Source organism: Durotheca rogersii (genome assembly GCF_024521655.1).
Source record: "Durotheca rogersii strain YMJ 92031201 chromosome Unknown GGS23scaffold_6, whole genome shotgun sequence".
Taxonomy (NCBI): domain Eukaryota; kingdom Fungi; phylum Ascomycota; class Sordariomycetes; order Xylariales; family Xylariaceae; genus Durotheca; species Durotheca rogersii.
Genome location: NW_026251237.1, coordinates 1,777,643 through 1,797,406, shown reverse-complemented (window position 1 = coordinate 1,797,406; position 19,764 = coordinate 1,777,643). Strand labels below are relative to the sequence as shown.

Sequence of the window (19,764 nt, the reverse complement as noted above, 5' to 3'; positions counted from 1 at the left end):
GAATCAATTTTCCACCCTTTCTATTGTTTTGCACCCTCTTGGGGATTTTTCCCCTTCCTCTCATCTCTTGTTTTGTTCTTCCCCCCCCTCCCCCTCTTCCTCCTCTGGGCATTTCTATTTTCCTCTTTCCTTTTTTTTTTCTTTGTTAGCAGTTTGGCTCCCCTCCCAGCGATCACGACGATATGTTATGGACCCCATGGCCGACGTATGTCCCTTCGGTCCTGTTCGTCTGTGCCCTGCTGGCCTGGTGGTTTGTTGAGCCCAAGACTGCCCACCTGAATCTGATAGTCGTCGTCGGCTGCGTCCTCTTCTACTGGGCCGTCGCTCCCGAGCTGGCCCAGGCTACTCCCTACCAAATCTACCAGTTCGCTATCTGCGCCGTCAAAGCCCTCCGCCTCGACGTCCTGGTCCAGTATCATGCCAATATGCTCGTGACAGGTCTCGCTATCGTCTGGTAGGCTTGCTGCCCCGTCCGTGCGGGCCTCGTAGGCATCCATTTCATGCTTCTGACCACGTCGCAATGTGATAGGCTCGCCCATCGCGCCGTGCAAACGCTGAGGAAGTCCGTCAACGAACTAATTGGCGTCCTCGGCGTCGAAGTTCCCGACGCTCCCAAAGTCTCGCTTGCTGGCATCCGCTCCGACGCCGCCACTCTTAATTGGACGCCTCCCGAGGGTGCTCGGCCCGTGGCCAAGTTCACCATACAGGTCAACGGCGTGAACGGTAAGTGTGGGGGATGGTGGTCGCCGCTCGGAATCTCGCCTACAGAAATATTAATATCGCGCGTTTTCTAGTCGGCGATTCCGCGAATCAGGAGACGGCTATCACCGTCACCGGCTTGAAGCCGAACCATTTCTACAACATCCGAGTCATCGCTGTCGGCTATAATAACTTCCAAGCGCCTAGCCGCGTCGTACGGTTACGGACCTATGCAAGGGATGGTCGTCCTCAGCTCGGCGATGGCCGTCTGCCGGCTAGTTTTGTCCCCGAGCAGCAGCATCTTGCGATGCCCAGTGACCACGCAGACGAAGAGGGAGGATCGAGAAGTCCTGCCGCCGGCGTCGAGGCCGCCTCCGTTGCGGAACCATCCGGCTTAACCGCACAAGCCAGCTCCGGTGCTCTCTCAGGGACTAGACGAAATACGTTAACGAGGAAACATTCCCCCTCTACGGCGAGCATGGATCCGCCGGCGAGGGACGTTTTGGACAAGGACTCAGAGGGTTCGTTACAGGAACTAGGGGAGAGATTTGAGAGCATCCGGCGGGAGATTGACGAAACCCAGTCACAGATCGCCAAAGATGAAAAGGAGCACAAGGAGCTGATGGACGAACTGGCCGAGGAGAAAAAGATAAAAAAGCGCATGCTGAAGGAGAAGGACGACACCACAGAAAAGTTGAAGAGAGAGGCGGGCACGACGGAGAGGGCCATGAGGAGCGCTCAACAGCGAAAGACGCAAAAAGAAAAGCTGCTGAGGGAGAAGCGGGCGGAGCGGCAGAAGCTCCACGACGAGATAGCTAAGTGGGACAAGGATATAGCTTCGATGGCCAAGCGCCAGAACGGGTTCGAGAAGGATAGAAATGCCTGCCAAAGAGAGGGCGATCTGCGAGCTGAAGAACTGCGTGCCGAAATAGCACAAACGCAGGCTAGTCTCGCTCAAGAAGAGGTTGAGCTTAGGGAGAAGAGCAGGGAGTTGAAGGAGGCCGAGGAGCAGCGGAAAAAGCTTCCCGGTGGTGAAGAGAGCGAGGAACGGCGCGAGACGGACCGCCAGATTCGAAGGGATTGGGAAGTGAGGGCCAAGGAGCTGCAACGACATCTCTTCGCTGCAAACAAGAAACTTCGGATGGTCAACGACTACGGGAATGTGTTGCAGACCCAGCTGACGGCAGCGCAACAATCCGGCCTTCCCTTCATGTACAACCAGGCAAATTCGTCCGGAGTCGAGTTCGATCTCTCGTCTCAAAACCAACTCAAGCGACGAAGCCGGAATAGCAACTCGCTTTCCAATGTTGTCATTCCGTCGCCGATCCAGTCATTTTCGATTTTAGACCGACCGTATGGACCATCGACCTTCGGGCCCTCTCGTCCGCCGACTATCCCGCCCGGTTTCGCTCCGGGGCCTTACATGGAACACAAGTCAGACTTTGCTGCTAACCACCTCGATGACGACCTTATGCGACATCCCGCTACCGGGGCGCCGCTAAGCCCTACGGCAGCGGCCCTTCTCCCCGCCGGTATGCTCGATGATTTTATAGGCGACGAACCACCGAGTCCCAACTCCCGGCGACCGAGACATAACACGTTTGGGTCGGCATTTTCCCACGACAACGACCCTCAGTCACCAGCATCCTCGGCTAGATCTCTCAGCATCTTCTCCAGTCCTCAAGGCTCCTCTCAACACTTGCCCTTCTCACAGTATACGGGCGAGAACAGCGAGCGTCGCTCGCTCAAGGGGATTCGGGGGGATCTCGGTACCTCGTCGCCGATCCCCCCTCCGAGTCAGGCCGTAAACATAAACAGGCGAAGCTTCTTACCTTGGCTCCACCGCGGCCCTAAGGCTCCTGACGAACCGCCTGCCCTAGGGACTCTAAAACCCGGCCAGACTCAATCACTGCCACGACCATCCGAAGATCTCGAGGCTATGCCAAGCAAGAGGCGGATAAGCTTCTCTACCGGCTGGAACATGTTCAACCGGAACTCGGTCGGGCCGGAAATTTCAGTCATAGGTAGCCCTGACGCGAGTCGTATACTCCCGCACCAGCCGGGCCTTGTCGCGAATCCCAACAGTCTCGGGGGCAACGTTTTCCCCGAGCGGGGTCCGAGCAGCCCTCGGCCTGTTTCCATCGCATCGTCCGAATTCACCCGGCCGTCGACGGAGAGCGGCTCCATATGGAATCGAATCCCGCAACCGAATCGACTCTGGGCAGCAGATGACAACCCGTGGGCACCCTCACGAAATCCGTCAAGGAGGCAGTCCATCCACGGCTCTCCTTCTGCGTTGAAGACCACCCTAGCTGACGCGGACGACGAAATCCTGGACGACGCTGAGCTGCTACACGCATCACCTAGCCAGGTGGGGGTTATTGGGACTAAGCCTCTATCCAAGACATTAAGCCAACGTCTTAATCCCACTGCGCCAAGCTTCATGGCAGGCCTGTTCCGCGCCAAACCGGACAGGGAGAAGGAGACGGAGAGGGAGAGCCGAGAGCCGAAGGACAAGGCCAGTAAGATGAAGGCTAAGGAGATGGAGTTGGCTAAAGAGAGGCCGCGGGTCTCGCTTTCATCCGTATCCGAGGTAGTGACCCCTCCCCCCGACGACTCGCCGTCGGATTCCCGCAAGTCACGCGACGCCTTTTCGATCGGCACGCCGTCGGTCACGGAATCGCGCGAGTCGCTTACGCTCGACCAGGCCCCCTCCAACACGCCGTCAGAACACGCAGCAGCCGGGTTGGGGTTAAAGGAACAGGAGAGCGGCCTCAGAAAGCTGCTTCGTAAAGGAAGCTCTTCCAAATTTAGCTTCACTTCGGTACGCGGTCTCGGGGGCAAGAAGGGACCTAGCAGCGTAGCCAACTCGGACAAGAACGCCTCCGCGGAACGCAGCAGCTTCGACGAGTACGCTGAGGAGGGCGGAGGGACTATCACCAACGTGGCGCCTGGACGTAGCTTCGAGAGCTTTCATAGTAGTCCGTCCCTGGGCCCGTCCAGTACCGCCGGCAGGCACCCGAAGGACAAGGCAGTCAGCTGGGGTTCCCGGTTTGCCATCAAGAAGAAGCCGGGAAAAGAAAAGGATAGCTTGGACATCGAAAGAGAAGATTTAGCGGCAGACATTCCCTCTCCAGCAGAGAGGTAGCTTGGATTCATAGACAATTTTGTAGTCTTAGCTAGCTAGCATACCTACCGTAGCGGGCTCCGGCGACAGGATCTTGGTTGGGAACGATAGCAATTTAGGAGAACCCGGCCCAGACCATGGCCGCAATTAACACGAACACACAGCTGCACATGGGTTACTACGTAGAACTACCTACTATAGTGATTTACTGTGTTCACCCCGTGCCGCGCCCTCGTCTTGGCCGTCGGCGCCGACCCCGAAACCGGAAGGCGGTGAGGCGGGGCGGAATGGCGAATTGCAACTTGCTCAGCTCCGGCCTAAGAGAAAAGGCCCATCCGCACCATTCACCACAACTCGGTCTCTCTACCCTTATAACGTACGATGCGCCGCGAGGATATTTATACCGCCAGCAACACCCGAATCAGCGTCAGCATACACATCCCGTCTGCCCAGCTGCCTACCGATTAAGCCTCCCTCTCCCCGACTGCATAGTCACGGACGAACGAGCGAACGGGCGAGCGAGCGAGGAACAGCCCAGTCTACCACCACCACCCCACTACCCCGAGCACGGCTACCATCGTCCAGCGCCAACACCAACACCGATACCGACACCAGCGAGGACATCTGCCACTCGCCACCTCCCATGGCTGCAATGGCTGCTCGGGAGCCACCAATACCGCCCGCCTCAGACGGTAGGGATAAAAGGCCAGAGAGCGGGCGAGGAAGCGCAGGAGGAGGGGGAGATGGGAGCAGAGAGGGGGAAGAGAGGGGAGGACTACCGATACCATCGCGCAACCCGCTGCCGCTCTCGGCGAGCCAGGAGGCGCAGGTGCGCGAGGTGTTCAACGAGCGCGTGCGGAAGCTGTGCGCCGAAGAGATCAAAGGTTAGTTAGCCCTCTGCTGCTGTTTCTTTCCTCGTCCCCGCCTTGGCGGTTCCGCGCGGCCGTCCAGAATCCCGTCTCCCGCTCTCTCGCCCCTCTCTCTCTCGCCTCTTCTCATGCCCCCCCTACAACCGAACGCAACACTCGCGACTGACTCTTCCTCCCGCGGCCTCTCCCCCGCGGGGAAAAAAAACAACGCGGACAGCCTTCGCAGACTGCGCGCGCGAGCGGACGTTCAGCGTGTCGTTCGCATGCCGGGCGCTGTCGCGGCGGATGAACGGGTGCATGCAGGCGCACGCGACGGCGGCGGAGCACGACCGGGCGCGGGAGCAGTGGTTCGCGCAGCGGGCGGCGCGGGCGCGGGACCACGAGCGCCGCGAGCGCCGCCGCCTCGAGCAGGAGTCCTTCCTGCGCGAGTGGTGGGGGCTCGCGCCGCGCGACCCCGAGGAGATCCGCCGCGAGCTGGAGAAGCTCCAGCGCGCCGAGAAGGTCGGCGGCGCGGTGAGGAGGCGGAACACGGGCGCGGGCGCGGGCGCGGCGGTGGAGGAGGAGGGAGGGGGCGCGGCGGCGGAGCGAGGAGGGGCGGGCGAGGGTCGGTGATGAGAGGAGGAAGAAGGGAGGAGGAGGGAGGAGGAGGGAAGAGAAGAGAAGATAATGGGGCGGAAGACTTGCGTCGAGGATGGTACGCACGCATCGGCACTTGGCGTTAGGCTGTCGGCGGGCATGCGGTTGGTGCTCTGATCTCTACTGCGACTGGTCTTGTGATTCTAGGGGGAGGGGGGTGGGTTTCCCCCAACTACGCATGAAGGCTATGGCGACAATTGCCGTCGCTCGTATATATTCAACTGATGAAATGGCTCGGCGTTGCGGCCCTCGGTTGGTTAATCTGCGGGTGGACCGCTTGGCATCCCACAACGGTTCGCTTACGCTCGAGATTTATTGCTCGGGTATCTTCTGCCGTTATAGGCACCGACTGCTTGGTGGTAGATTTCCAAGACAGCGTTTTCTGCGGCCGGGTAAGTGATGTAGTGGGCTCACGCACGAAAGACGAGGGAGGAGAGGAAAGGAAAGGAGAGAAGGGTAGGCATGAAGTTCATCTATAGCCTTCTCACGTAGAACAACTATAGCAAAAACAGTAACAGTCTCGCTAAATCAGAGTCACCACAACCTGCTCAAACAACCAAAAGTTACGCAGTATTGGCGGCAATATATTCTCTAAATAGTCTCACTCACGAACTAAGCTAAATACAACTGGGCCGCCTCCCATCCGCTCTACGCTCCTCTACTTTCTTCCTAAGTACATCGTTGAAAAGTACCTCTCTATCTAGCACTGCGCGTCGACAAGTCGATCGGCCAACCTAGTTGGCGGTCGAGCTGGGGAGGGGGGGGAAGCTACCGCTCGGCGGGGGGCCGCCGGGACCACCGGGACCGCCGGGGAAGCCACCGCCGGCGTCAGGGTTGGCCACGCCACCGCCCTGGTAGTAGTGGGCGGCGGCCTGGACGTTGGCGGTCACGTTGGCGGTGGTGTCGACGAAGACGGTGATGTAGGCGAGGAGGCCGTCCTGGAGGTTGGGGCCGAGGAGGACGTAGTCGACGAAGGGGTCGTAGGCATCGGTGGCGGTCTGGGCGCCGATGCCGTCCTCGCTGTTGAGGGTGAGCGTCTGCTCGTTGCTGGTGTAGGGGCTGAGGCTCTCGACGGCGTTGATGAGGTGCTGATCGAAGAAGATCTGGCCGATGTGGTTGGCCTTGCCGTTGGTGAGGTAGGTGTTGTTGGGGAGGATGGTGGCGTTCTCGGTGCTCATGATGTGGATGTGGCCGGTGCGGCCGGTGTAGTGGCCCGGGAAGATGGTGTCGAACTGCACCACGCCGTCCTCGTCCGTCTCCTGGATGCCGCGGCCGAACGTAGAGTTGAGCCCGCCCTGGCCCGTCGTCGCTACGCCTGAGTATACCCCCGTCGCGTTGCAGTGCCACGCGTCGATCAGCATCTTGGGCACCGCCTGGCACGTGTTGAGGTCGATGAACTGCAGGTCCAGGTGCAGCGGCACGCCCGGCTCATCGTCCGTTATGTCGGTCTACCGTTCAGTCTCGTCGTTAGCATACCAAACGACGTCTTAGGTGTATCGCCGTTACCAATTTGGGGAGAGGGGCTGAGCCATCGAACGTAGATGTAGGTGTAGGCGAATTTTGAAGATTGGAAGAGTGTTCGGGAAAGGAAAAGAGAAGAAGACTAACCCTGATCAATTCGCCCGAAACCCAGTAAGGCCCGATGGTAACCTCCGGAATGAGGGCGACAGACGAGTTAGAGTCGAAGATGACATCGATCGGAGTATCGAGGGTGTATCCCAAGTGTGTGACATTGTGGTCGACGGCTAGATACTTCTCGAGGGCGGCCTGGTCTCGCTTGCCCCTCATGCGGTCTGTCAACTGTTAGCCATTGGGATCACTCCAAGCTCTACAAGTGCAAGACATACGGCTATCAAGGCCACGCTTCTTCCGGAGCGCCTCTGCGGTGGCAGCACGTCGAGCGGCAGAGCGAGCCTTCAGGGCGGCGCTGTTTTCGGCGTCGGCACATCCGGTGATGGCACGACGAGCACCGGCCTGGGCGCGGTTCAGGAGGTACGCCTCGCGCTTGACGGCCGCCTTGCTCTCACCGGGGTGGGCAACGGCGGTGCCAGCGAGAAGAGAGACCGCCAGAGAGGCGGAGATGGCGCGTAGGTTTACCATTGTCGTCTAGAGGCTTGAAAGCGAATGAAGTAGAGTAAGAGAATGTATATATGTATAAGAATGGAGAAGAGTTTACTGCGTGAGTAGAGACGAGTTTGAGAGAGGAGAGTGTAGGGGCGTGGCCGACTTTATACCTACGGGACTTGTGACTATAGCCGTGTTTACTTACGTGGAATCTGCGCTGGAGTTCGCCACCGCCCTCCGCCCCAGTCCTGCCTTCGATCCCAACCCCTATCCAGCCAGACCTCACATTTCGATGCTCTCGTCTCTTGTTTCCCAAATTGGGCTCCCGCGATAACGCGTCACACTGGTCGATCCTCTAGGGTCTACGTAGGTATGTCCCCTCCCCCCCCCCACGGGCTCCATATCAGACCCAGTCGAGGATCCTAGCCTGCTTCGGCTGGGGGTCCAGATCAGGTAGGTATCGACAACCAATGAAGACGCGGCGGTTGAAAACACTGCAATGCCAAAGGTCCGTCCGGGCTAAAAGAAGGTAAAGGGCCCGCCTTGGTGAGGTGGTATCGAGGAGAATTACCGAACGTTACAAGTTGGTCAATCTACATGGGTAATCCTAGGGGTCGCCCTTGCGGCCCCGTCTCCGTCTGTTAGCCCCGGCTCTTCTACGCCTCGCGCTCACGTGCTATATACGCGACGCCTCAATTCGTTACGTAGGGTATCGGTAAGACTTTCCAAGTCTTCCATAGGCGAAAGTGCTTGACTCATACTACGGTATGTTAGTGCTACCGCCTGAGCCCGCTTCTGGAGTTTTTGGAGTCTTTCGAGAGAAAGGAATCTCCTAAGTCACATTCGCGTACTGGTATCTTGACTAAATGCTACGTCGGTTCCCCGTAGTTGAGTAACACAGGGGGTTGCGGGAAGACCACAAGAAAAGACTAGTTCCGTAAACTCGCTACGCCTCTATTGTCTTTAGCAACTGCGCCTCCGCGGTCCCCGAATCGTAAAGGTTTCCAATGCACGGCTGGTAGTTGGAAGCTCAACGCCCATATGAGGCGAAGACGAATGTAACCTGGACGCGCGGCTCTTCTATAAGTGGAAATGCCAAGAGACCGCCAAGACACCACAAGTAACAAAGACTTGAGGGTTAACCCCAGTGTAATACAACACCCAGGGTCATTAGCAGAGAAATTTCTGCAGTTCCCCTGCGTCGACCAGCCCTATGTTGTGGGCATTGATAGGCAGGAATATTGCAATACAGACAACGACGGACTCTCATCGCTCCACCAACCACATAATATTATTTACACGCGCCTGTCGGGTGTGGTTCGAACGGTAGTTGAGGGTTACCTACCGCCTCTGGACGTGCACCGTCTTATACCTAACCCTGGACGACCCACCCTCTGCCTTCTAACATGCTTCTCACCACCCATGTATACCCGCGGCCGGACGGGGCCCCCCGTTCCAGCTAATGAGAGCTTCCATAATGATAAGCAGGTCGTGAGGATGGACGGCGGCCGCCAGTGTCGGACTAGCACATGGTCCACCTCGATGGGCCGAGGCAATACGGGGGATATGACATCGACGGTAACCTTCTCCAATTCCGTCTCGTCCAGCGCGACGGCGGAGCCGCTTGCGCAATAGCGAACTAACCTCACAGCGGAAAGAGGACGAAGGATTGTTACATCTCGACCCTCATGTTTCTGCACCTAGTCATCCCATCGTGTCATCTCGTCTAGCAGAATAGGCTGGTGCTCGCGAGGCCAGCGGCGACGGTGTGGTCTCGGATGGTGACGTGGCGGAACCCTTCCGTAGCGGAAAGGGGAGAGAGGGGGGGGAGAGAAAACACAAATCTCTGAAGGCATGCGTTATTACCTAGGACGGGCCCAATCTCCAACGGCTCACTTGCAGAAGTCTAACTGGCGCCGTGTCTCTCGCGGCGTCGTCACTCTCATCTCTTAAGATGAGTGCCTCGCGGCTATCATGTGGGTTGAAAAATTTGTGACCAATCTAATCAACTTGCTCTCACCCGTCTAGGTACCATCACTGTTGATCATTTTCAAAATGTTTCGTAGTAATATTATCATGTCCTTCCAGAAGCCAGTCGATGAACGTAGTAAACACCGGCCCCCATGTTACCTTCCCTAACAAGATCCCCCCCCCTGACCAACATCTTCACCGTATTGCAGAGTATCATGGTCTTCGCTAGAATTTTCTGTCAGGCCCGGAGACTACCCTGTCTGCCACAAGCCAAGCCTTAATGCAGTGCAAGTTGCCATTTCTGACGATAGTGGCTTGACGTTCCCGCGGGCTCTTATACGAGCCGGCGAGCCGAGATCTCCTCCCCGCCGTTCACGCCATTGTAGCGGATTCTCCCGCCCCTGATGTGTCAATACTACTTAAGAGCCGCCCGGGCGATCCCCGCCAGGATCCGGACGCCTGTTGGGCAAATCAGATACATGCCTAAGTGCAGCTTGACGCTCGCTTAAAGTACCACACATACATGTCGTTTTGGATAAAGACGTGGTTTACGTAGACGGACCTGACGTGGCTTGACTTCTCGGACGATAATTAGCATTGCTGTCTGCCTGGGTTGCTATCCCTTAACTTGGCCACGGTTCCTCGCCCAAGAGAGCATCGAAGCCTCGACATTTAATAAAGGGGTATCAATAACCCTAGCCTGGTTTCAACCTTGCAATAAAATATTCTTCTAAAAGGCTATTACGAATCAGTGGTGACGTAGGCAAGGTAAAAGCCTCATATCTATTCTCGCAATGTCTCAGAGGCCCTCAGCTCTTCAGCATCAGCGCACGCGATCAAAACCTGTTATGTCGAAACGGACTTCGCCATCTGCCATCCACGAATCAGGTCATCTCGTCGTATCATAAAGCGGAAAGGATACTATGGTTTCTGTTGACTACGGGTTCGCAGCTTTGTTGATTCGCTTGTCCACGTACTAACGTCGTCCTCATAGGCAACACAATCTATCTTTAACCAACAAGCCGCAAACACACCCAACTCAACCCAACCCAACCCAACCCAACCCAACCACCCTCCGCCCTCACAAGGACGCGCGCCCTTGTCCGCTCACAGGAGCGTCAGGTCGGCGACGACGGCGCGGTGGTCGCTGATGAAGATGCCGTTGACGTCGTTGCCGAGGAACTCGAACTGCTGGGCGGAAAAGCGGCTCTCGGCAGTCGGGCCGAACCAGACGAAGTCGATGCGGGACTTGCCGGTGGCGGAGAAGCCCGTGTAGGTGAGCTGGTTGGTGCCGCGGCGGGCGGCGCCGGAGTACCAGACCTCGGTGAGGTAGCCGGTGCTCTCGAGGGTGGCGTAGGCGTCGCCGCCGGGCTCGGAGTTGAAGTCGCCGGTGAGCACGACGCCGAGGGGGCCGTGCAGGGCCTGGACGGCCTGGACGCGGGCGAGCGCGACCTTGATGCCCTCGGTGCGCGCGAGCGCGCTGACGTTGTCGAGGTGCGTGTTGGCGTGCAGGAAGCGCCGGCCCGAGGCGGCGTGCTCGAGCACGGCGATGGTGACGACGCGGCGGCTGCCGGCGCCCCAGCCGAACGACGCGCGGTCCGGCGTCGGCGACAGCCACTTCATCTCCGAGTAGACGAGCCGCAGCAGGTCCGCGCGGTACAGGATCGGGCTGTACTCGCCCGCCTTGGCGCCGTCGTCGCGCCCGAACCCCACGTGCGCCCACGTCGCCGCGCCCAGCCCGTTCTTGATGTCGCTCAGCTGCCCGTCGAGCACCTCCTGCAGCCCCAGCACCGCGACCCCCGCCGTCCCGTTCGCCGACGTCACCGCCTTCAGCTGCTCGATCAGCCCGACGCGGCGCTCCGACCACGGCCGCTCGTTGGTCTCGCGCACCGTCGCCGCGTACCGGATGTTGAAGGATACCACGCGCAGCGGCAGACTGTCTGCCATAGCGATACTGCTAGCCGCTAGCAGGCAAGCGGCGGAGAAGAGGGCGTGGAGCTGCATCGTGGAGAAGGGCGGTTTCAATTGGGGTTGAGGTTTTTTTTTTTTTTACGAAGGGGGGTCACACAATAAGCACGCCAAGCTTACGACGCGGCTGCTACTGTTCCACGGTGCGGTGCCTCTCTGCGCGACGGTGAGCTCCAAGGTATTTGTAGTCGCGTCCGGCACCGCCTAAGCGAGCGGCTCATCTCTCTGTCTCTCTCTGCTGCTGCAGCACCGTCTTGGGCGCCACTCGGACGGGGGCTCGGACGGGGCTCGAAAGATCAACAATACGCCATGCGGCGCAGGCATTGGCTGCCATTATACCTTCCGCTTCAGGCAAGTCCGCGAGGGAGTGGCCTACGACCGGGTTGCTGAGAGACACGTGGGGTAGCATCGAGATCCCAGGACCAGCCCGTCTCACAGATGCAGCAAATACCGTGGCCGCCAAGCGCCGGCCACTTAGGGAACGTGCCGAGGATGGGTGGCGCTCGACGTGCCTCGCCGGCTTCGACGGCGAACACAACCACAAGTGGGAATGGCGGGGGATGTGCCCATGCTTGCGCGGCACTGTCGAACGCGGGCTGCACGGGGCTATTCACGGTAGTATCGTTGCTTTGGACTTTGCCCAATTCCAGTTTTTTTTGCTAGACTAATTGTTGCAGTGGTCTATTAGGTGGAATCCCGGTCGATATTCGATACTGAGTTATTTTCCCCCTCTTTAATAACCGAGGGGGCTGGTATTGCGAACCAACGGCTTGAAAGCAAAGCCTGGTTGCAGGGTAAGTATGAGATGGTTAAGCCTCGGAGTGTTGATTGACTCTCCAAGGCTTGTGAAGCCATTGAAGGCGAAGGAGGAGGAGGACTATGTGGAGGAAAAGCGATCGTTACACAAATAATTATTTCTTACTTGGATTACCAATCCCTGTTCATAACCACAACTACTTCTCAAGACAACGTTCTAACAGGGAACGCCTCGGGGCCCAGGTAGCGCACACATGGTGAATGCGCTGGAACTGATTTTCTGCCTATTTATCGCCTATACGTTATTAATTACCCTGCATGATTTAGTCGCTCTGTTACTTGTGCTGATGCCCAACGAGGCGAGCTCATCACGGCCATCTTATCTCTAAACTAGTTCCTCAGTCTTTAGACTTGTACTGATCTGCTTTAACTAGTTCTGCGCTACCTCTTACATTATCTGGCTTGGTTCACCCGTGTCGATTTTGCGGGCAAGGTTCGTCATAAACTACAAAAGACTCCGGAACTCTTGAACCTCCCCTGCGCGTCAGCGCCTCTGCCCGACCCCGTCCGTGTAACCCACCAACTAGTAGAGGGGTTCGGCTGAGTATCGGATCCTCATCCCCGATCACAACCCGATACCAGACCTACCGGCTTCAACCATACTACAGATCCCTTTTTTCCTCAGGGAACCTCGCTAGACAACACGATCGAGGAGAGGTTTCCCCCGCACGGTCAGTTTCGTAGCGGAGGTGGTAGCAACGGGTTCGATCCACGCCGGCGAAGCGAACCGAGGCGCGCGCTGCGAGCGGCCTTTTCGCACCAGAGAAAGCCACGGCAGGCTTTGACTAGGTGCCTACATAGAAGGGTTGCACACGTCCACGTCCGCCTCACTATTAAGAGGCACGAGTACCCAGGTAACAATGAGAGAGCCCGGCACTCGCTTCCTCACGTCCGGCATAGGTACCCATCTACCGAGTGGCTTCTAGCCTCACTCCCTCCTCTCCCATATCTTCCCTTCCCCTGACTCTCTCTGTCTCTACACCTTACTTCCATGTACACCTATCTAGCATATACGTGTAGATGTCCGTACGCATAATCCGCCACATCGCCGAAATCTCGAGAGGGGGAGAAGGAGAGGGACGAGTTAATATTACCATCGGTCAGCCTGGCTTTTCTGCCAGGTCATGTACATATTATATGGCATGTTTACTTTCCAGAGCGCACACGGAATATTTATTTATTGCCCCATGTATTGCATACAACGCTTCTCGTCTCCCTGTTGTAACCTATCAAGTTCAGAATAACTTCAACGCATAGGGACAAACCTAATTCTTTACAGCAATACGCGCAGACGTTCAGTCGGGTTTGTAATATCCTACGTCCTGCTTTGGCGCCATCAACTATTTACACTAACAGCCTGTTCCCCCCTCCCCCCCCGTCCCGCCATCCTCCGCGAGAATCGGCGCGTGCGTGTTGCTACCTATATACATATGCACGCCCCTCTGCCTCCCCTCCCCTGCCCTTCTGCTCCCCTCCCCTTCCTTTCCTCCCGGCCCGCCTCCTCACGGCCTCCAGGTAGGCACGGCGGTAGGGCCTGTGGGGGTCTCGTCGATGGCGTCGTTGGCGCGGGCGCAGCCGCTCTTGGCGACGAGCGCGGCCGGGCAGGCGACCTGGCGGAACTGCACGGCCGGGTTGTCCGCGCCGGCGAACCAGTCGAAGCGCCAGTAGCAGCCGTCGCGCAGCGCCGCCGGGAACGCGTCGCACGCCGCGCGCGAGCTCACCCCGCCGTACCGCTCCCCCCACCCGTCCGCCGGCGCCCCGTACTGGTCCGTGCACGCGTTGAACAGGCCGACGCCGCCGCCCGGGATCTTTGCGCGGTCAGCCTGGGCGTCCCGCTTGGAGTGTCTATGTGCGCGAAAAGGAGGGCAGGAAGGGGGGGGAGGGGGCAGGAGAGAGGTAGAGAAATAGAGAAATAGAGAGAGAGAGAGAGAGAGAGAGAGAGAGAGAGAGAGGAAGATACGTACCGCGATGTCAAAGTGGTTCTGGCCGAGGTCGCCGCCGGTGTTGCTGGCCTGGACGACCATCTTCTTGCCGGCGACGGGCCCGCTGGTGAAGGTGAGCTCGTAGCAGGCGCAGCACCAGGTGGTCTCGGTCTGGCCGGCGATGCGCACGGCCGCCCAGCCGTAGCTCAGCGACTCGCTGACCGCCCACGGCGAGTGCGCGCTGCACATGTACGCCGAGCCCCCCGCGTCGCACGCCGACCGCGTCGCCCCGTTGTCCTGCAGCGGCGTGTCCTGCCGCGAGCACGTCACCACCTGCTGCCCGCTGTTCGTCTTCTGCGCCCACCCGCAGCTCGGCTTGCAGCAGTCCCAGTACCGCGTCGTCTGCCCCGTCCCCGACGCCCCCTGCCCCGCCGCCAGCGCCGGTAGTAGCGCCACCAGCACCGCCGCCGCCGCCGTCTTGCTCGTGAGCTGCATCGTAGATCCTCACGTGTGCCGGCCGGTGGTGAGCTTCAGTGTCGGCGTCCTGTCCTCTCGGCCCTTCTCTTTCTTTTCCTCTGTCTTTCTTAAGTCGTGTGAGCTGCGGTATAGTGCGCTAAGAGGACTCTCGACTGCTGGTGCCTAGAGAGAAAAAAATCGACGAGAATCCGCGAGGTATCAAGGGAAAGAGTCCGAGTCAGCGGAAAGGAGGAGAGGAAGAGGGGAGGGCGGGATGGCTCGCGGCTTTAATAGCCCCCCCCCCTCCTCTCCCTACTATACCTACTTGGTACGGCCCGTGTCCCCCTCGAGATCCCGGAGCTGGTCATGGCCCGCTCCGCCAACACGTTTTTGTGTAAACGATTTCCAAGTTAGGCTGAAAGCAGCCCGGTGATCCCTCGCGTGCCTCCTGGTAGGCCCCCCCCTCACTCGCCGCCCGTCCGCCCACCGGCCGGCAGCAGGAGGCGAGACAGAAGCACGATCATCGTGGGGAGATATATCTTCCGTCAATCGCTAAAACGGGCCGTCTCTGAGCGCTTTGACGCCGAGCGAAGCCTGGAGTTACATGGCGGGCCGGCCTGGGTGGATTTTCTCTGCGTCGCCACCGTTTGGACGGGCCGCGTGCCAGCAACCGCGCACGATGTTGATGGCGCCGAGTGGAGCAGGTGGCTTGGCGAAATTAGGATGGTTATCTGGAAAAAGGCGGATGGCGCAATACCGGGCCGGAGCCTGGCTCCGTGAAGCCATGTCCTTATATAGCTAGCTACTGGGCACTCTGCTCGGGCCTTCAGTCACTCCCCGTAGTGCCAGGCTTGGAGACCAGGAACAGTAATCATTCGGCTTGGCCTGCGGCTTGGCCAATTCAGTCACGGCACAGTCAATTGCAGAATTGCGTCGTTCACTCGTAGTAAAGACTCTGAATTCAGCTATTAAACAGCGTGTGGAGTGGAAAAAATAATAATAACGAGGGCTTACAACGTTGCGGCCTCACCTATTTCGCGGTTACAAGAGTATCTTCTTCAACACAACGACAACACGCCTACCCATCCCACGACACCTCCAAGCATCCCATCCGACCGACAGCTATACGCGCCAAATAGCGTCTAACCCGACCGAACCCATTAGAAGCCGTATCTACTACCGTCAGCGCGGCGCTCGTCGCCGTCCCTATACACATACCCCTCATCACGATCGTACCCGCCCGAGCGGCCATACCCCGAGCTCTCGTCACGGTCATAATTATCCGAGCGTCCATATCCAGAGCTCTCCTCGCGATAATAGCCGCCCGGGCGGCCATATGCTGAACTCTCATCGCGGCCGTAACCGCCGGAGCGGCCGTATCCCGAGCCCTCGTCGCGTTCGTTGCTACCGGAACCGTGCGAGCTCTCGTAGCGACGTCCATGACGGTCTCCGCTGTGAGAGCTGCTAGATCTCTCTTCGTCGTAACGTCTCCGATGCTCCTCTCTTCCGCTGTCGTGGTCGCGATGGCGTTCGTGGCTCCCCCGACGTCGGCTGGAGCTGTCGTCGTCGTCATCGTCGGATCCCCTACGCCGGTCCCGCCCGCTGGACTCTTCGTAGCTGTCGGTGTTGCTCTCGTACCGGCGCTCAGTGCGCTCCTCGTAGCCGCCGCCGTAGGTCGGGCGGATTTCGGTTCGTTCTTGATAACCGTAGCTTCGGCCGCTATCCTGCTGCACGTAGCCGCTGTATTCTCGGGACTCGCCGCCTCCCGGGTACTGGCGCTCCGAGTATTCGGCCTGGCCGTGGCGGTCTCCAGAACGCCCGTACTCGGTCTGGCTCTCGGAGTACGACCCATCGTCTGCTTGGCTCCTGCTCCTGTACGACTCCGTCTCGTCGCTCTTAAATGCCCCGCCGAGAAGAGAACTACTGATGGCACCTAAGAGGCCGCCGCCGCCGGAGCTACTAGATTCTTCACGTCCTCCTATCGTAGGCAAGTTAATTTGTCCGCCAGATTGGGTCTTGACAAAGTCGGCGATCCCGCTCGTGACACCTCCGACGATAGCGCCCGCGGCGGCACTTGCGATACGGTCTTCCATAGTTCCGCCCTTGGCGAAGTTTTTGTGCATGCCGAGGGGCTTGCCGCAACCGTGGCCGGAGTCGTGAACGCCTTCTCTATGATTCTCGCCGTTCTCGACGCCCTCACGGGAAAGCTTTCGGCGGTACTCGTCCTTGGCACCCTCGTCAATCTGATCCCACCATTCCTCGACGGAACGGAAGATGATTTGACGGCCATCCCGAGCTCCATCCTCGCCCTGATCGCGCTGAGCTGGGTGGTGCAGGATGCCGTTGACGATTCGGCTCATCGTGCGGTCGATATCGATACCATCGTCATCCCAGGCTTCCATGATCTGCGGGACAACCCAGCCGACGACCTTGCTGGCAGTTTTACCCGCGACTTCGTTTAGGATCTGCTGTGTGTTAGCACCCCAATCACGGGCCACATAGAGCGGATACGACCTACGTTGGTGAAATGGTCCTTGGAGAGCATAGAGTGCGTGGGGTCGGTGCAATCGTCGTCCTCAAAGACGACGTGCTGCTCGTTCTTGCTGCTATCGATGATTTCGGAAGATCCGGTACGAAGCTCGTTCTTGATCTGCTGGATAATGGGAACCACAAAGGGCGCCATGATTGCGAACACCCACATTGACAATTGCTCCTCAAGTTGTTCGATAATCTGGGGGAGGACGGGCAGCTGATCGATGGCCTTGCTGAGGCCCTTCATGATTTCGTCGTGAAACTCGATAGCAGGCATGATCTGCCCGAAAACTTGCTGAATGTATTGCGTGAACTCTTCCGGCTCCCTCGGCGAGATCGACGTATTCTGCAGTTGAGAGTTGGTAGCATTGCTTTGGATCTCTTCCAGTTTCTGCTTCTTGTCCCCACCGAAAATGCCGTCGGGAATCTTATCCAAGAGTCCCTCCAGGATGCTGGTGTCATTTTTGGAGTTTTGCTCTAGGGTTCCCTCGAGCTCTTGGATCTCGCTCTGCGTCAACTTATCCGAGACTAAAGGCATTGATTTGGTTAGCGCTACCGCGGGAATTTTGAGGGAGATTGTCGACAATCTAGCTCACCTTCACCGGTAACAGAGTGCAGGAAGTCAACGCCACCAAAGGTGCCGGTAACGCAGGGATAGACACTGCCTCTAGCGCCAGGGATCTCAATTTGAGTATTCCGACCGACGTGGGGGAAAACGTCGCGCTCTCCTAGTTCGATGAGTGCGAGCTCTGTGTAGTTACTATGGGCGAAGAAGTCTGTTGGCCCCGAAGTTAGTACGGTTCCGGTACGAAACAGAGAATGCAGACGGGGCGGGAGTTGAGAAGAGTGCGGGTGAGGGTGCTACCTTCGAGGCAGTGAAGTCCGGTGCCAAGCAGTCGCAGGGCTTCGTGGAGGTCAGCCTTCCTGTTGTTCTGCTTGTATGATCGCCCGAGCTCGATGCACCGGCCGAAGAGGTTTCTGACGTGGAGTGCAGAATTCATGATGCCGGCACGCTCGTTGGCAATATAGTTCTTCAACCCAGTCTCGGGGTCGATGGCAAGTTCGACGGCCTCGTCAACGGGGCCGCGTAGCTTCTCGTAGTACTGGCGCGCATCTTCGTTGTCGGCGTAGTTCTTGGGGTTGTCAATGTGGTCTTCGGGTCGGTAGCAGCCGAGGCGGTCCGCAGTGACTTCGAATTCCTTGGAGCCGTAACCGAAGCTCAGGAAGCCGAGGATGCAGAGAAGCAGTCGGATGGCTTCGGCCGAGACGTTCTTGACCGTACCCACGTCGATGGCCTGAGAGTAGTCTCGAAGCCAGTTTCCAAAGTAGACGCGGGAGACCATCAGCTTGTCAAATTTCTTGCCGCCGACGGCTCGAGCCATCAGAATGGACAGGAGGGTATCTTCGATGTCGCCATGTCGCCCTGCACACCACCCTATGGTTAGACCGAGTCGAAACCAGCAAGCCAGCCAAGCAGGGAAGGAGGCCGAGTGGGGGGAGGGGGGGAGGGATACTCACAGTTCTGGCCCTCAATTTTGGAGATGCCTACGAAGCAGGTCGGTCAGCCCTTTCTATCCGAGAGATTGCATCAGCTATTCAAGAAGTTGGGACGCCTTACCGGCAATGTTACCAGCGCCGAATGCGAGGGCGGGGCTCGCGAATGCCCACAGGAACAGCAGGCCCCAGAGAGCAGGGAGGGGCTTGAGAACGGCCATTTTTCGAACTCCCTTCTAGGATGGTTCGCGATGGTACGCAATGGATATGTATGTATATGGCTGGCGCTGATGCGGTGGGAGAGACTGCAGAGGACGGGAGGGAGGACTACGGTACCAAACCAGTGGCGAGGAGGGGGGATTCGTAGGGGGTTGGTTATCAGGGGGACTTGGAGAAGAGAGTGGTGGTGGGAGGCAGCGCCCGAGGCACAGAAGGCAATAAATAAGCTGATAGGGGTTGTCGGATCGAGGGCGACGTGACGAAGAGACCGTGAGACTGTGCCCATTAAAGACTTCTTCTCCCTTCACAGGCCAGGAGGTGGGAAGAAGCGGCAAGGAAAAGGAGGGGGAGGGGTTACCGTCTTATCCTGCTACGCACATGCCCACGTTGTGCCAGTTTGACAGGCTGGTCTGATTGGCTTGTGCCCGCCTAGCGTAGGTACCTAGGCAGGTAACGGACAGGGCACTACCACAACTATCACAACTATCACGACTCGTCCCGTCTCGTACCGTAACATGTATGTGGGCATTCAGCTGCGCTAGGCTCGGCCGGTGGGTTTCGAAAACCAGGTGAAAAACTGCCCGCTACTAGCGGCAGGTAGTTGAGTTAGGTGCCTTGAGGGTATTTACTCCCCCGAGGCTAGGTACCAGCCTGGGTAGGCGTGTATGCGTTGATGCTGTGCCGCGGTACCTCCTATCTCAGTAATGTGTACACGGGGATGGAGGCATACGTAAGTACCGGCGCCGAGCCGATCCCTGTCCGCTGTTGGCGGGCGGCGATGGTCTGGCGGGGTCGTCGAAGGTGACTGGCTGGCGCGTCCGTTAGGAACCTGTTATGCGTAGCTGGGCTTGGTTCGTGTTTCATTTTGTGCAGGTTTTCCGTCTCGTCGTCTGCCAAATCACGAGATCGCCCACTCTGTGCAATTAGTTGCCCGCCCTTATTCACGCCGAGAAGTGGGTGCTTGTTGGAGAAAATACCTGACTCCTGGGTA

The 19,764-nt window shown here is 58.3% G+C and overlaps 6 protein-coding genes across 6 annotated transcripts; 2 read left to right on the top strand and 4 right to left on the bottom strand.

Annotated features, from left to right (window-relative positions):
* GGS23DRAFT_562332 (uncharacterized protein) lies at positions 1-3,995 on the top strand. The gene is made up of 3 exons (XM_051516012.1): positions 1-454; positions 530-723; positions 795-3,995. Exons 1-3 carry the CDS (start codon positions 183-185, stop codon positions 3,845-3,847), a joined length of 3,519 nt encoding a protein of 1,172 aa, XP_051373620.1. The 5' UTR covers positions 1-182; the 3' UTR covers positions 3,848-3,995.
* On the top strand, positions 3,936-5,889 carry GGS23DRAFT_562329 (cytochrome c oxidase biogenesis protein Cmc1 like-domain-containing protein). Its single transcript, XM_051516011.1, has 2 exons — positions 3,936-4,710; positions 4,913-5,889. The coding sequence occupies exons 1-2, from the start codon at positions 4,470-4,472 to the stop codon at positions 5,305-5,307; spliced, it is 636 nt and encodes a 211-aa protein (XP_051373619.1). The 5' UTR covers positions 3,936-4,469; the 3' UTR covers positions 5,308-5,889.
* A 7-nt stretch (positions 5,890-5,896) lies between these two features.
* Positions 5,897-7,535, bottom strand: GGS23DRAFT_562327 (Intradiol ring-cleavage dioxygenase). The gene is made up of 3 exons (XM_051516010.1): positions 7,179-7,535; positions 6,940-7,124; positions 5,897-6,779 (listed from the first exon to the last, which is right to left on the bottom strand). Exons 1-3 carry the CDS (start codon positions 7,429-7,431, stop codon positions 6,066-6,068), a joined length of 1,152 nt encoding a protein of 383 aa, XP_051373618.1. The 5' UTR covers positions 7,432-7,535; the 3' UTR covers positions 5,897-6,065.
* A 2,938-nt stretch (positions 7,536-10,473) lies between these two features.
* GGS23DRAFT_604356 (Endonuclease/exonuclease/phosphatase) lies at positions 10,474-11,370 on the bottom strand (the record flags this gene model as incomplete). Its single annotated transcript, XM_051519591.1, has 1 exon — positions 10,474-11,370. The coding sequence occupies one exon, from the start codon at positions 11,368-11,370 to the stop codon at positions 10,474-10,476; it is 897 nt and encodes a 298-aa protein (XP_051373617.1).
* A 2,123-nt stretch (positions 11,371-13,493) lies between these two features.
* Positions 13,494-14,660, bottom strand: GGS23DRAFT_468382 (RlpA-like double-psi beta-barrel-protein domain-containing protein-containing protein). The gene is made up of 2 exons (XM_051514193.1): positions 14,115-14,660; positions 13,494-13,958 (listed from the first exon to the last, which is right to left on the bottom strand). Exons 1-2 carry the CDS (start codon positions 14,565-14,567, stop codon positions 13,653-13,655), a joined length of 759 nt encoding a protein of 252 aa, XP_051373616.1. The 5' UTR covers positions 14,568-14,660; the 3' UTR covers positions 13,494-13,652.
* A 946-nt stretch (positions 14,661-15,606) lies between these two features.
* Positions 15,607-19,223, bottom strand: GGS23DRAFT_468329 (Het-C-domain-containing protein). Its single transcript, XM_051514192.1, has 6 exons — positions 18,679-19,223; positions 18,579-18,605; positions 17,926-18,483; positions 17,657-17,836; positions 17,047-17,588; positions 15,607-16,993 (listed from the first exon to the last, which is right to left on the bottom strand). Exons 1-6 carry the CDS (start codon positions 18,773-18,775, stop codon positions 15,689-15,691), a joined length of 2,709 nt encoding a protein of 902 aa, XP_051373615.1. The 5' UTR covers positions 18,776-19,223; the 3' UTR covers positions 15,607-15,688.
* Positions 19,224-19,764: the final 541 nt, after the last annotated feature.

Excerpts from the sequence above, each read along its gene's own strand:
- GGS23DRAFT_562332 (XM_051516012.1), top strand. The coding sequence starts at position 183 with ATGTTATGGACCCCATGGCCGACGTATGTCCCTTCGGTCCTGTTCGTC. Across the intron at positions 455-529 it reads ACAGGTCTCGCTATCGTCTG|GCTCGCCCATCGCGCCGTGC; the intron begins GTAGGCTTGCTG and ends GCAATGTGATAG. Across the intron at positions 724-794 it reads ACAGGTCAACGGCGTGAACG|TCGGCGATTCCGCGAATCAG; the intron begins GTAAGTGTGGGG and ends CGCGTTTTCTAG.
- GGS23DRAFT_468329 (XM_051514192.1), bottom strand. The coding sequence starts at position 18,775 with ATGGCCGTTCTCAAGCCCCTCCCTGCTCTCTGGGGCCTGCTGTTCCTG. Across the intron at positions 18,606-18,678 it reads CGGCGCTGGTAACATTGCCG|GCATCTCCAAAATTGAGGGC; the intron begins GTAAGGCGTCCC and ends CCTGCTTCGTAG. Across the intron at positions 16,994-17,046 it reads CCAAGGACCATTTCACCAAC|ATCCTAAACGAAGTCGCGGG; the intron begins GTAGGTCGTATC and ends AACACACAGCAG.
- GGS23DRAFT_562327 (XM_051516010.1), bottom strand. The coding sequence starts at position 7,431 with ATGGTAAACCTACGCGCCATCTCCGCCTCTCTGGCGGTCTCTCTTCTC. Across the intron at positions 7,125-7,178 it reads GAAGCGTGGCCTTGATAGCC|ACCGCATGAGGGGCAAGCGA; the intron begins GTATGTCTTGCA and ends AACAGTTGACAG. Across the intron at positions 6,780-6,939 it reads TTTCGGGCGAATTGATCAGG|ACCGACATAACGGACGATGA; the intron begins GTTAGTCTTCTT and ends ACTGAACGGTAG.
- GGS23DRAFT_562329 (XM_051516011.1), top strand. The coding sequence starts at position 4,470 with ATGGCTGCAATGGCTGCTCGGGAGCCACCAATACCGCCCGCCTCAGAC. Across the intron at positions 4,711-4,912 it reads GTGCGCCGAAGAGATCAAAG|CCTTCGCAGACTGCGCGCGC; the intron begins GTTAGTTAGCCC and ends CAACGCGGACAG.
- GGS23DRAFT_468382 (XM_051514193.1), bottom strand. The coding sequence starts at position 14,567 with ATGCAGCTCACGAGCAAGACGGCGGCGGCGGCGGTGCTGGTGGCGCTA. Across the intron at positions 13,959-14,114 it reads AGAACCACTTTGACATCGCG|ATCCCGGGCGGCGGCGTCGG; the intron begins GTACGTATCTTC and ends GACCGCGCAAAG.